General features: G+C 47.5%; 1 protein-coding gene across 1 annotated transcript; it reads right to left on the minus strand.

Annotated features, from left to right (window-relative positions):
• Positions 1-418: 418 nt before the first annotated feature.
• On the minus strand, positions 419-5,074 carry LOC118240640 (asparagine--tRNA ligase, cytoplasmic-like; the record flags this gene model as incomplete). Its single annotated transcript, XM_035521711.1, has 10 exons — positions 419-550; positions 1,937-2,068; positions 2,459-2,590; positions 2,826-2,939; positions 3,096-3,323; positions 3,642-3,863; positions 4,259-4,376; positions 4,449-4,561; positions 4,731-4,796; positions 4,991-5,074. Coding segments are annotated over 10 exons (1,341 nt in total), but the record flags the coding sequence as incomplete, so codon positions are not given.
• Positions 5,075-13,785: the final 8,711 nt, after the last annotated feature.

The raw sequence follows: 13,785 nt of genomic DNA on the forward strand, positions 1-13,785 counted from the left end.
TACTTTTGAAGCTTCTATCATCTAGGACTATAGACTCTCCCAACGTGCTGCACTGTGATGGGGCGTTTACCAACCTGTGCTAATACAAACAGCACCACCCGAACTGGACTTGGACCCAAATAGTCAAAGAGCACAACCTTTAGAGCTTTTCTTTAAAGACCCTCTAGAGGAGTTAATAAGAATAGCACATGGACACACACAACCATCACGTCTTTATTACTCCATAGAAATTGTCTCAACATGTCTACACAGTATTCATATAGTATAGTTAAATGTTTCATACTGTGGTCTGATAACTGTTACTTGTGATGTGATGTCTTGCAGAACAGCACAGGTAGATTGAATGTGGCAGGAGGGTGTGTGTATTTGTGTGTTTGTGTGTGTGTGTGTGTGTGTGTGTGTGTGTGTGTGTGTGTGTTCAGGGTCTGCAGCGCTGGATAAAGCGTGGGTAGAGGCACATGTCGCGGATGTGGTTACAGTTGAGTAGCCAGGTGAGGAAGCGCTCCAGACCTAGACCATAACCTCCATGTGGACACGTCCCGTACTTCCTCTGAAAAACACGCCCACCAGTAACAACATTACACAGACACCCATGCCCACCAGTGACACGTTAGACAGATACACAAACCCGCCAGTGACACGTTACACAGATACACACACCCGCCAGTGACACGTTATACAGACACACACGCCCATCAGTAACAATGCACACACCTGATCAGTGTACCAGTGGTAGGGGGTGGGGCTACGCCTGCACACACCTGATCAGTGTACCAGTGGTAGGGGGTGAGGCTACGCCTGCACACACCTGGTCAGTGTACTAGTAGTAGGGGGTGGGGCTACACCTGCACATATCTGATCGGTGTACCAGTGGTAGGGGGTGGGGCTACGCCTGCACACACCTGATCAGTGTACCAGTGGTAGGGGGTGGCGCTACACCTGCACACACCTGGTCAGTGTACTAGTAGTAGAGGGTGGGGCTACACCTGCACATACCTGATCAGTGTACCAGTAGTAGGGGGTGGGGCTACACCTGCACATACCGGATCAGTGTACCAGTAGTAGGGGGTGGGGCTACGCCTGTACATACCTGATCAGTGTACAAGTAGTAGGGGGTGGGTCTACACCTGTAAATACCTAGTCAGTGTACCAGTAGTAGTGGGTGGGGCTACACCTGCACATACCTGATCAGTGTACCAGTGGTAGGGGGTGGGGCTACAACTGCACATACCTGATCAGTGTACCAGTAGTAGGCGGTGGGGCTACGCCTGCACATAACTGATCAGTGTACAAGTAGTAGGGGGTGGGGCTACACCTGCACATACCTGATCAGTGTACCAGTGGTAGGGGGTGGGGCTACACCTGCACATACCTGATCAGTGTACCAGTAGTAGGGGGTGGGGCTACGCCTGCACAAACCTGATCAGTGTACCAGTAGTAGGGGGTGGGGCTACGCCTGTAAATACCTAGTCAGTGTACCAGTAGTAGGGGGTGGGGCTACACCTGCACACACCTGGTCAGTGTACCAGTAGTAGGAGGTGGGGCTACACCTGCACACACCTGGTCAGTGTACCAGTAGTAGGGGGTGGGGCTACACCTGCACATACCTGATCAGTGTACTAGTAGTAGGAGTTGGGGCTACACCTGCACACACCTGGTCAGTGTACCAGTAGTAGGGGGTGGGCCTATGGCTGCACACACCTGATCAGTGTACCAGTGGTAGGGGGTGGCACTACACCTGCACACACCTGGTCAGTGTACTAGTAGTAGAGGGTGGGGCTACGCCTGCACAAACCTGATCAGTGTACCAGTAGTAGGGGGTGGGGCTACACCTGCACATACCTGATCAGTGTACTAGTAGTAGGAGGTGGGGCTACACCTGCACACACCTGGTCAGTGTACCAGTAGTAGGGGGTGGGCCTACGGCTGCACATACCTGGTCAGTGTACCAGTAGTAGGGGGTGGGGTCAATGCCTTCTCTCTTGTAACCCTCCAGGAGCTCCTCAGCGTCCCAGATATGCATGGAGCCCCCCACGATCTCACCAACATTGGGCATCAGCACATCAACCTACACACACACACACACACACCACACACACCACACACACCACACACACACACACACACACACACACACACACACACACACACAAAATTAGAGAGAGACAGAGAGCGCTTTCTCATAACTGGAATGTTGAAAATAAGGGTGCTATTAATCACATGACATCACAAGCCATTCAGATACGTGAGAGTGATTCAGCTCTACTGAACTCAGCATCATGAGAAGATGAATGTTGACCTGTCGCAGCCCCAACTAAACCCCCAGTCACACCCTGGACTAAACCCTTCTGCTCAGTCTCACACCAGGACAGCTGTGTGTGTCTGTTTTAGCCCAGCTGTGGATTTCTGTTCACACAGCTGATCAGTGCAGCGGGGAAAGATGTTCCGTCTTACGGACCGACTCGGTGAGGCGGTGGTCATCAGGGCAACGCTGCATGTAGAAGGACTTGATCTCAGCGGCGAAACGGCACAACAGGATGGTCTCGTTAATGGTGTCCATCATGAGCCTCTCAGGGGCTTCTGGGATATCCTACAGGTCATGAAACACACACAGAAGGGGGAGAAAACAGAATTATTTAAAAACGCATGAACGATCACTAGTTGTAATTTTGTTCAACTACACAATAATCTACGGCTACACCAGACTGGCAGTCAACACAAAAACAGACGCTTGTATCAGTATTCACAAGGCATTCTGTCCCAGTGGGGACAGGTTCACAGCATGGGGCATTCTACCCCAGTGGGGGCAGGTTAAGGGTATGAACCTCCCCAAACTCGTAGTGGGTCCCATCGTCCTCCTGGATGTCGTGCCCCTTCAGCCAGTCGATGGCCTCCGTGTAGTTCATTCTCTTAAACGGCCTCGTCGGGGGCTTGAAGTTCTGCAACACAACGGGTCCCGTCAGGGTCCGCTCTGAACAGACCGGTAAATCTGTGTGTGTGTGTAAATCTGCCTGCTGTAGATCACCCTGGAGTTTAAACCTGCATGAGTTCATTTTGTAGTGAAGAATCATGTAGGAAGAGGTCAGAGGTCGTACGGGGTTGAGGTCGTAGAGCAGGGGGGTTATGGGGGATTTGAGAACGCGGTCCACCACTGCACAAACCAGGTCCTCGAACGAAAATGAGCACAAACCATGCGCGGGGATGCAGGTCTCCAGGTAGAGCTGGGACGACTGGGTCAGGTACGCCTGCTCACCAAAGTAGTTCAGGCTGAAGAGGGTGGAGCCGCCCTCCACCTGTGTCTGCACCAGCGTGGGCGGGGTGATCTGCACACCAGACGGCCATTCGGTCAGTCAGCGGCCACTGTACAAAATATCACCGCCATCACACTTCTATTTCATTTTTGTTGTTTTATTTCTGTGTGCCCACCGTGCTGAGGAACACAGCTGCCCACCCTGATGTGGGTTATAACGAGGGTCTACAATGTGGCTACAACGCGGGTCTACAACGTGTTTATAATGAGGGTCGACAACGAGTGTCTTCAGTATGTCAGCAGCGTGGTCACAGCACTGCACAGGTTAGTCTCTCTACCAACCTCCACTCTGGGTCAGACCTCGTGGGTTAGCGTCTGTTACGGCGCTGACCTCATAGTAGCCACGGCTGAAGAAGCGATCCCTGAAGCACTGCGTCAGGGTGGAGCGCACACGCAGGATCTTGGAGACGTTCTCGCCATGGATCATCATGTGCCTGTTGTTCAGCTGCACGTCCACGTCAGACTCCTCGTTCACCAGGTTGTCAGCGCCCCCTGCTGGAGCCAGGCCGATCAGCTCCCAGAAATCACAGTGCAGCTCATGCCCTCCAGGGGCCTACAGAGGAAGCAGAAACAGCACTGCAGTATGAGACCTGTGTCCTGCTCTCTCACACACACACACATTACTACTGGTGCGACTCTTCGTCGTAACCAGCCTAACCCATTACATAAACATGTCGATTTGCATAATGTGCGCCCAGTTTAGATTCCCCCAGACATCAAGCACCAGCTAAAACCTACTCCTACGCTCGCGTACGGTGTGGGAATGTTTTACAGACACCCAATAGCAGTGCTCCGTGAGAAACGTCTCATCACAGCAGCACAACTATGAACGAACACTTGAAACAAAAGCATCACAGAATAAATTTAAGACTCCAGCAAGACGGCCTCATTAATCCAGCAAGACCGCCGCAGTAATCCAGTTTACTTTTTGTTGTATGGCCTGTTAACACAGCTAGCTGTGAGAAGCAGAGGAGAGCTCTGGCTTACAGTCTGGGGATCTGGTAGGCTGGGGTTGTTCTCAATAACAATCTTCTTGGCATCCTCCAGATTCTTCTCCTCTCTGCACCTTCTGCCTGAGCACACGACACACACCGCTAGCAACACACACGTGCTGACTTGTTGATTACACGTGTGGCACGGGTTCTCCTTGGCAGACACCTCCTTCATGTCTTTAGCATCAGTCTTCTGCTGCTCCCTGTGGAAGAGCTTTTTCGTATTCTTCATCTGGGTTTTGGAGATCACAGCCCACCGCTGACATGCAGACACAGAGAGAGAGAGAGAGAGAGAGAGAGAGAGAGAGAGAGTGAGTGTGAGACTGATCATGGAAACAGACTTGGTCTGATGGAACTACCATGTCAAGGACAGCTTGTGAACAAACTTCATTTCCGGCTCAGTCAACAAACAAAAGCCCCAGACTCACCTCTCCATCTTTCTGGGCATCCACGTAGATAGTTGGCCATGGTTCTTTACCAGCAAACAGCAGAGCCTGCAACACAGTGTGGACAAAATAATCATCCTTACTCAACTTTACAACCTGCCGAGCTCAAAGGACACAAACGCTGCAAATCAAACCAATGACACCATATTAGTCTGGTTATTTTACAGGAATGCTGAATCAAATGTCCATTAAGAAGATTTTAGGGGATCCTCAGAAAGATAAGGAAGATTAAGCAGGCTCACCTTTAAGGGAGTTTTGAACGGCTTGTGTTCCGTCCCATCTCCGCTCTCATCACTGCCATGTTTATCAGACACGTACACCTCCCGTCACACAGTCCATAAACCAGGACTCAGGACTCCAGACGAGTGCATTTGCTCAGTGCATCCGTCATGAAAAGCCTCAGACAAGCCAGCTAGCAGCTGCCAAGAAAATCCACTCTGGCGTTTTCTGCTGAAGTTCACCCCGGAATCTGCCGCCCATGTGTTTGTCATCCGTATGGCTGGGAAGCTAGCTAGCTAACAACATAGCTACGTTTAGTTAACTCAAGACATTTCACCAGAGAACACATCAGCTGAAGCGAAACTACCTGTCTGATCTGCGATCAGCCGTCATCTCTCAAAACACACGGCGAAATGAGACCCTAGCTGAAGGAGAACCAACGATAACGCTAATGCTAATGCTAATGCTAACACTAACGCAAGTCTTAGTCGAGCTGATGCACTCCAGCCGTGATTTCGCGACTGCAGGCGTCACACTTACTAGTCATCTATAATGGGTTTACTTAACTATAGAGGGATAAACCGGTTTATGTGAGATGAGATTATAGTTTCATGTGTATATCTCCAAACTTTCCTCTGTTACGTTAACCACTAACTAAAGTTTAATGTTGCAATGGGCAGACATTTTGTTCAAAAAGCAGCCTCACAAACCACTTAGACTCCAGTCACCTACAGATGACTGTCCTGGTTATTAACTTTAAACAAAACATTTATAACCAAGAAAAAAATTAAAAATAAATAAGAAAGCCATACGCCACATTCAGTCACACATACGAGCCATACAGCCACCTGCCTATTAAAAGTGTTTGTAGTGTACTGGCCTGTTTTTGCGTCTACTACCCTGACTGGTAGTTAGCTAGGCTAGGCTCGGCGAATAAACAGCCAGCTAACATTATTTTAAAGGGTCTTTGTTGTTGTTGTTTTTTTAACAGTAATGTTTTAACATTAATTAAAAATGACCCTTTTGTTAATAATTTATTGATTGATACTTGTTAACGTAACAAACGTTGGCGTTAACTAGCTAGCCTAGTCAGTAATGTTACTGCATTCTCACCAGCATCAGTGACCTGCAGGTCCACCATGACCAGTGAACAGGAAAGTAGCGCTGCTATTAAAAGACAAATCTCAGCTGAGTCCATACTCTCTCTACTGGACAACTCTCAGCTGAGTCCATACTCTCTCTACTGGACAACTCTCAGCTGAGTCCATACTGTCTCTACTGGACAACTCTCAGCTGAGTCCATACTCTCTCTGCTGGACAACTCTCAGCTGAGTCCATACTGTCTCTACTGGACAACTCTCAGCTGAGTCCATACTCTCTCTGCTGGACAACTCTCAGCTGAGTCCATACTCTCTCTGCTGGACAACTCTCAGATGAGTCCACACTGTCTCTGTTGGACAACTCTCAGATGAGTCCACACTGTCTCTGTTGGACAACTCTCAGCTGAGTCCATACTCTCTCTGCTGGACAACTCTCAGATGAGTCCACACTGTCTCTGTTGGACAACTCTCAGATGAGTCCACACTGTCTCTGCTGGACAACAAACCGCTCAGTCCAAACACCAACCGTTACGCACGCGCCTGTGCTGAGAGTCGGACGGCCGTTAACTCTTATGCAAAGCCAAAGTGGTCAAAATTCGCCTCAAACCAAACGAGTTTTATTTGTAAAACGGAGAAAAAAAGCAAACCAGGGGTAGCCTAGGATGATATTGTCATGTGATAGGGGCATGGGAAAAAACTGAATGGTTTCAGAATGAAACAACCCTATCTGGAATACCACGGGAACTGTCTGAAGGGGAACTAAACCCTTCCCAATGCGCTGGCCGTTTAGGGAATGTGCATGCAATGGTGGGTCCACGGCTATGGTGGCTATATGCAACCTATCAATTATTCATGAGTCTATGAAGTTTCCGGCAACACCAGAGATGACGAGGGCAGTAAAGGCTTCTGAACTCCCTCCCCATGATACTAGTGAAGGTAAGGTAAGCTGGTTATGTCTAGAAAATATTGTTGAGGAAATCCTGTCAGAGTTATGGCTTTTCTCCTTTTGGGTCGTCTTGGACACTGCACGCAAAAATGGCCCTCGCCGCCACAGTAGAGGCAGAGACCAAGGGAGATACGTTATCTTTGTTCGTCCGCTGATAGGCTAGAGCAGTCCACCTGCGTGTGCGTTGCCTCCTCTGCGTGTGCATGGTTCAGGAATGCCTGCATCGGTAATTCTCTCTCATGCACCATTCGAATGTCATGGCCAGGACGGTGGGTGCGTTGCAGATTATCAATGGTAATGGTCGACTGAATGACACTCTAAAGGTCTGTAGATTCTCCTTTCAGACGAGCTCGGCTTGTAAATTTCTCAGTAAACTTCTCCTAAACACGGTTCGCAAAGCCGTCTCCCTCCAGCCACTGCCTGTGGCAGTTACACATAGATTTCAACTTTTGACTCATTGTTTTGCCACAATAAATGTGCCTCTAAGTAACCTTTGCACTGAAAAGCGATTTGTCTTGGGCATATACATAGAATTTCTTTTTGGTTGCATTCAGTTTATGCTGGCCTGCAAACATTCTGCGATACTATTTTTCTTTTTGTGATACAAAGTTTCATCCACTTCCAGTATGTAGGACCATTTTCAGTTTCTGTCCATTCACTTTAATAGTTTCTTTGCCCTCTGGATTTATAGAATAGACAAATTCCTCTGAATCCGCTGATGACTCGTTCAAGGCCCTTACTGGTTTCTCGCTAGTTTTTGTCTTGACTTTCGGTCTATTTCCTTTGTACTTCCCTTGTTTTTTTTGTTTGTTTGTTTGTTTGTTTGTTTTTGACATACACATGCATAATGTCCAGTTTGCTTACAAAAAAGGCATTTTGCCCTTTTCCCTGCACATTTAGTTGCTGTATGTGTGGCAAGTCTATGACTATGACACTTAGTAGCACCATTACACTCTTCCTTTACGGAGTCGTAGGCTCCAGTTCACGCTTTGTCTGGCAAGTTCGATTTCAGATGGCCTAAATTTCTTGCACTTTTCGTATAATTTACATAAATATCTTTGGTCTTACCATTATCAGACAGCAGTTTTGATTCCATCTGAGCTGACTCAGAAATTCTAGCAATTGTGAGAGCCCTGTCTAATGTTAGTCACTCTTCTTGTAAAAATCTGTCACGCAGTCTTTTAGGCGTACACTTTTCCACAAGCTGGTCCTTCAACATGTCTGATTCAAGCGTTCCAAACTCACGATTTAGCTAACTCTCAGCGTGTTTACACAGGCATCAACAGTCTCATCTGGCGCTTGCATTGTCCGTCTGAACTTATGTCTTTCCAACACTACGTTCTTTGGAGGTGTAAAATATGCCTTTAGTACATTCACTGTTTGCGCATAATTACTTTCTCTCCTGCTAGGTTAGAGAAAATCCTCTGAACAGGTGCTCCAATACAATTCAATAATGTAACTCTTCGTGCTACATCCAGAGCATGTACTATTCCACTGGCTATTTTGAAAAACTCCTGTGATTCCATCCACAGCATGAATTCAGTGCACAAATCTGACAGACCCAGGTTCATGGGTACGGGTGATGAGTTGTGCATTGTGCATACTTCCTGCACCTGGATTTGGGGCGGCTTCTGTAGTCGAACCCATATTAATGCCACTAGCCCTGCACAACTACCGCATGGTGCAGCTTGTGTAAAATGAACAACACATGAAACATCCTCGTCGTCATAAATGTTATATAAAAAAACCAGGCCGTCCGGTTTCATTTACTTGATTTATTAACATGTAGGAACCATCATTTTATGGCCAGCTCTTTTCCAAATCTCCCCCTTTTCTAAATCTCACGATAACATAACTATACTACATCTGCAGTGTATATTAAGATTTTAACAGACCAAATGGATAAAAATACCTCAATAAACAAAAAGGAAGGTGACGAGAAATAAGATTGTGTGGGTCATATCCTTATTATCCCTTTTATTGTTCTAATATAAAAAAAACCTCCATCCTCTTACCAAATGAATATGTCCTAGTAGCAGAGAGATGCTGCACACACAACTCCACTGGATTCTTTTTCAGAGCTTCATGTTATCAGCAGAAATGGGGAGATGGAGAACAACAGTTCTACAGTCCTGGAACGGCTCAAAAACACTTTTATTTTCTCCCATTAATACTGCATGACTATTTAACAATTAATCCCATACAAGAGTCTCAGAAACAGATTCACAAATTCAGCAGATTAGTGAATCAGTGTCATGATCCCATCACTGCATTCACCTGCTTTCTGTTTTCATTTCCATCCTGGTTTTCATCTCCATGTGATTCCTTGTTTTGGTTTCGTTAGTTCAGCCCCTCGTTTAGTTTTCTGTCCTTCATTAGTTTCCCCTGTTCCTCGTTTCTACCTCGTTAGGTCGTGTTTTTAAACCCAGTGTGTTCCTCAGTGTCTTGCTGGTTGTTGGTCTAGCCGTTTGTACTAAGATGTTGTCTGAGCTCTTCTCTTGTTTCACGTTTATTCAGTCAGTGTTCTTGGTTCTGCCTTGTCTGTGTATCTGTACCCTGTTTTCTCTTTGTTTGTCTGTTGATTTATTTTCCTAATTTTCGTGTTTTGCATTCTGTTTAATATATTTCCTGGATCTGTTCGTATCGGTGCTGTGACCTTGGACTGTCTTAATGCCCCAGATTCTGGATTTGCCCTTAATAAATCTCGCTCTTCTCAGCGGCTGCATCCAGCTCTCTATCGCTCCACGTTACACAGTGTGTGTTCATTCTTCATAAACCTTCTAAAGACTTAGAGAATGCTGCACAGGATGTCCATAAGCAACAGACACTGTGGAACTGTGAATCTGCTCATACCACAGCACACACCACTGCCCGCAGAAACAGAAATCACTGACGCCCCCTTGTGTTCACAACCTTCAGCGCTCTAAAGTTCTCTAAAGTTGTTTTATCGTGAAAGATTCATTTATTTCCCTTTTGTTTAATTAGGACATTTGTGAAAACAGCAGTTTCCCCACTCCTTGTGAACCTGTTATGACCCTGTCTAGGTGGTGAGGTCGCAACAGTAATGTGATAAGAATGGTAGCAGGATGGTATGTGGAATGACTAATCAGTGGACGGGCCTGGTAGATGAGGTGAAACTTGTGTATTGAATGGTAAAATCTCTTACAGTGAAAGTGTATGTGTATGTATATGTGTATGTGTATATATATATATATATATATATATATATATATATATATATATATATATATATATATATATATATATATATACATACACATACATATATACATACACATACATATATATATACACATACACTTTCACTGTAAGAGATTTTACCTCCAACCTGTTACATCTCAATCTGTTATAAAACACCTTCCTGTTGTAGATGTGAGTATCTGAAATGATCATTTAAAATGTGTTTAAACCAAATAAACCAAATAAATAAATGAACATTTGGATACAAGATGGTGCCGGTAAGGTCGGCTGCCGTCACGACTGCTCCGTCCACACCTTTTTTGCTATCTTGTTTGCTCCTTTTGCTTTTCCCGCTACCCCTGATTTCTCTGCAGCCCTTCTCTCTTCACGTATCTCGTATCTCGTACAGCAGAGACGCTCTTATTTCTCTTAATCTACATAGCACCCACCTCAAGCCGTCTCTGACCCTGGACCCAAGATGGCCGACGGAGATCCTGAGGGAGAACAAAGGACGCGGTGCAAAGAAAAGGCCTCGAGGGAAGCGAGCTGGCGTCAGGAACAGGCTGAGGGCTCGGGCACACCGAGCTCCCTTACCTAGCATCCTGCTAGCCAACGTCCAGTCTCTGGACAACAAGCTCGACGACCTACAGGCCAGGATAAAGTTCCAGAGGGACACTCGGGACTGCAACCTCCTCTGCTTCACCAAGTTATGGCTGAACCCAGTGGTACCAAGCCACACTATTCAGCCAGCCGAGTTCTCCTTGGTTCACCGTATGGACAGGATGGCAGATTCGGGGAAGTCGAGAGGCAGTGGAGTGTGTGTGTGATGGTAAACAATAGCTGCTCGCCCCCAACTTTCGTCCTTTCTACCTTCCACGGGAGTTCACTTCGGTCATTATCAACACCGTGTACATCCCACCTCAAGCCAACACGGACACCACACTGTGGAAGCTTTATGAGGCTCTCACACAGTTTCAGGCACACCGGGACGCTGCACAACTCGTGGTTGGGGATTTCAACAGCGCTAACCTCAAGCGTGCAGTGTCCAACTTTTATCAGCTCATAACCTACCCCACCAGGGGAAAGAGGACACTCGACCACTGCTACACCCCATACAAGGACAGCTATGAGGCACTAGCTCATCCACCGTTTGGTAAGTCGGACCACGCTGCCATCTTCCTCATACCAAAATATAATCCAGAGCGGCTACCAATTGTTGATGCAGACTGGGACATGTTCCGGCGCAGCAATGATGATGTCAGCGAGTTTACGGAGGCAGTAGTGGGGTTTATTGGAAAACTGGTGGAGAACATGATTCCAAGAACCACCATCAAGTTTCCCAACCAGAATCCCTGGGTGGACAAAACCATCCGCCAGGCTCTGAACTCTCGCACTGCTGCCTACACCGCGGGGATCATCAGCGGGAACATGGACGACTGCAAGTCTGCGGCATATGGAGAGCGCAGGGCGGTGAGGGAGGCGAAGCGGCGCTACGGGAGGAAACTAGAGACACAGTTCCAGCAGAGTGGCTCTAGATCCCTGTGGCAGGGACTATGGCTGATCACGGAATACAGGAACCCACCCTCCGGACTGATGAGTGCGGATGAGTCTCTGGCGAACGAGCTGAACACATTCTTCACTCGCTTCGAGGCTACATCTAGTAGCGCTAATGCTAGCAGCGCTAATGCTAACAGCGCTAGTGCTAATGGTACTATCGGCACAGCCAACGGCGCATGCGCAAAGCCCACCATAGAACAGCACCCTCTCATCATCACGGAGAGTGACATGAAGAGAGTGTTCAAAAGGGTGAATACCAGGAAGGCGGTGGGACCAGACGGTATCTGTGGGAGGGTCCTCAAAGCCTGCGCAGACCAGCTAGCCCCGGTATTCACCAACATCTTCAATCTCTCTCTGATGCTCAGTATCGTGCCATCCGGGTTCAAGCGATCCACCATCGTACCCGTCCCAAAAAAACCTCGACCCTCCGGCCTCAATGACTACCGCGCTGTTACTCTCACATCAGTCGTGATGAAGTGCTTTGAAAAGCTAGTCAAAGACTTCATCACATCTTCACTGCCAGCCTCCATGGACCCACTGCAGTTTGCATACCACCACAACCGCTTCACTGATGATGCAATTGCACATCTGCTGCACACCACACTGATCCACCTGGACAAAGGGAGGGCTAATTATGTTAAAATGCTGTTTGTCGACTACAGTTCAGCATTTAACACCATCATCCCCTCCCTACTCACTACTAAGTTGGAGGATCTAGGACTGCATACATCCCTGTGTGACTGGATCTCCAACTTCCTATCAGACAGACCACAATCAGTACAGGTGGGCAACTGTGTCTCATCCACCCTCACCCTCAGCACTGGAGCTCCTCAGGGTTGTGTCCTAAGCCCCATGCTCTACTCACTGTACATGTTGGACTGCACAGCCACTTCCAGCTCCACCATCATTATCAAGTTTGCTCACAATACCGTCGTCATGGGCCTGATCTCGGACAACGATGAGAGGGCCTACCTGGAGGAGATTAAACACCTGGAAAACTGGTGCCAGGAAAATAATCTCCTCCTAAATATCAGCAAGACAAAGGAGCTGATCGTGGATTGCAGCAAGAAGCAGGAGCAGCACTACCAACCTGTGAGGATCAGTGGACGGACGGTGGAGAGAGTAAATAGTTTCAGGTACCTTGGAGTTCACATTTCACAGGACCTGTCCTGGTCCCACCACACCAACTCCCTGGCAAAGAAGGCTCGTCAGCATCTATACCACCTCAGACGCCTAAGAGACTTCAGACTGCCCTCCAAGGTGCTGCGGAACTTCTACACCTGAACTATTGAGAGCATCCTCACGGAGAACATCACAGGCTGGTTTGGGAACAGCACCAAGCAGGACAGACAAGCACTCCAGAGGGTGGTGTGTTCAGCAGAGCGTATCATTCATACGGAACTTCCTGACCTGCAGACCATCAACTACTCCCTTTCTTCTCTTTCCATCCAGTCCTCTCTAACATCTTCCTTCGTCGCAATCTGCACTCCATAACTCCCTCTTCCCTTACTTCTACTATTTTGTCCACCCTTCCTCACCCTGACTCGCTATCCTCTCTCTCTTTGGATACAGTTACAAATACTTTCATTCTACACTCTCCTCATCAGTGAATCTTCTGTGTCCTCTCTCCTCTAGACCCACTAAGTTCTCCCCACCTGCCCCCTGGCTAACAGAAACACTTCACTGCCACAGGAGAGAACTAAGGACTGCAGAGAGTTGGTGGAGGAAATCTCACGTAGATTCAGACCTTAGCTCATACAAGTCTCTCCTTTCCAAGTTCTCACTGGAAGTAACATTTGCAAAGTCATCCTACTAGAGAGAGAAATTTGAATCATCATCATCTGATCCATGCAAGCTCTTCACTATTTTTTCTTCTCTCCTTAATCCTCCCCCTCTTTCCTCATCTTTTACTCCGGAAGATTTTATAACCTTCTTTGAGGAGAAGGTTGCAGCAATCCACCAGTCCTTTTCCTCTGTTCCCACTCCTCCAACCAATATGCATTCTCCAACATCC

Source organism: Electrophorus electricus, chromosome 22, assembly GCF_013358815.1.
Source record: "Electrophorus electricus isolate fEleEle1 chromosome 22, fEleEle1.pri, whole genome shotgun sequence".
Taxonomy (NCBI): Eukaryota; Metazoa; Chordata; class Actinopteri; order Gymnotiformes; family Gymnotidae; genus Electrophorus; species Electrophorus electricus.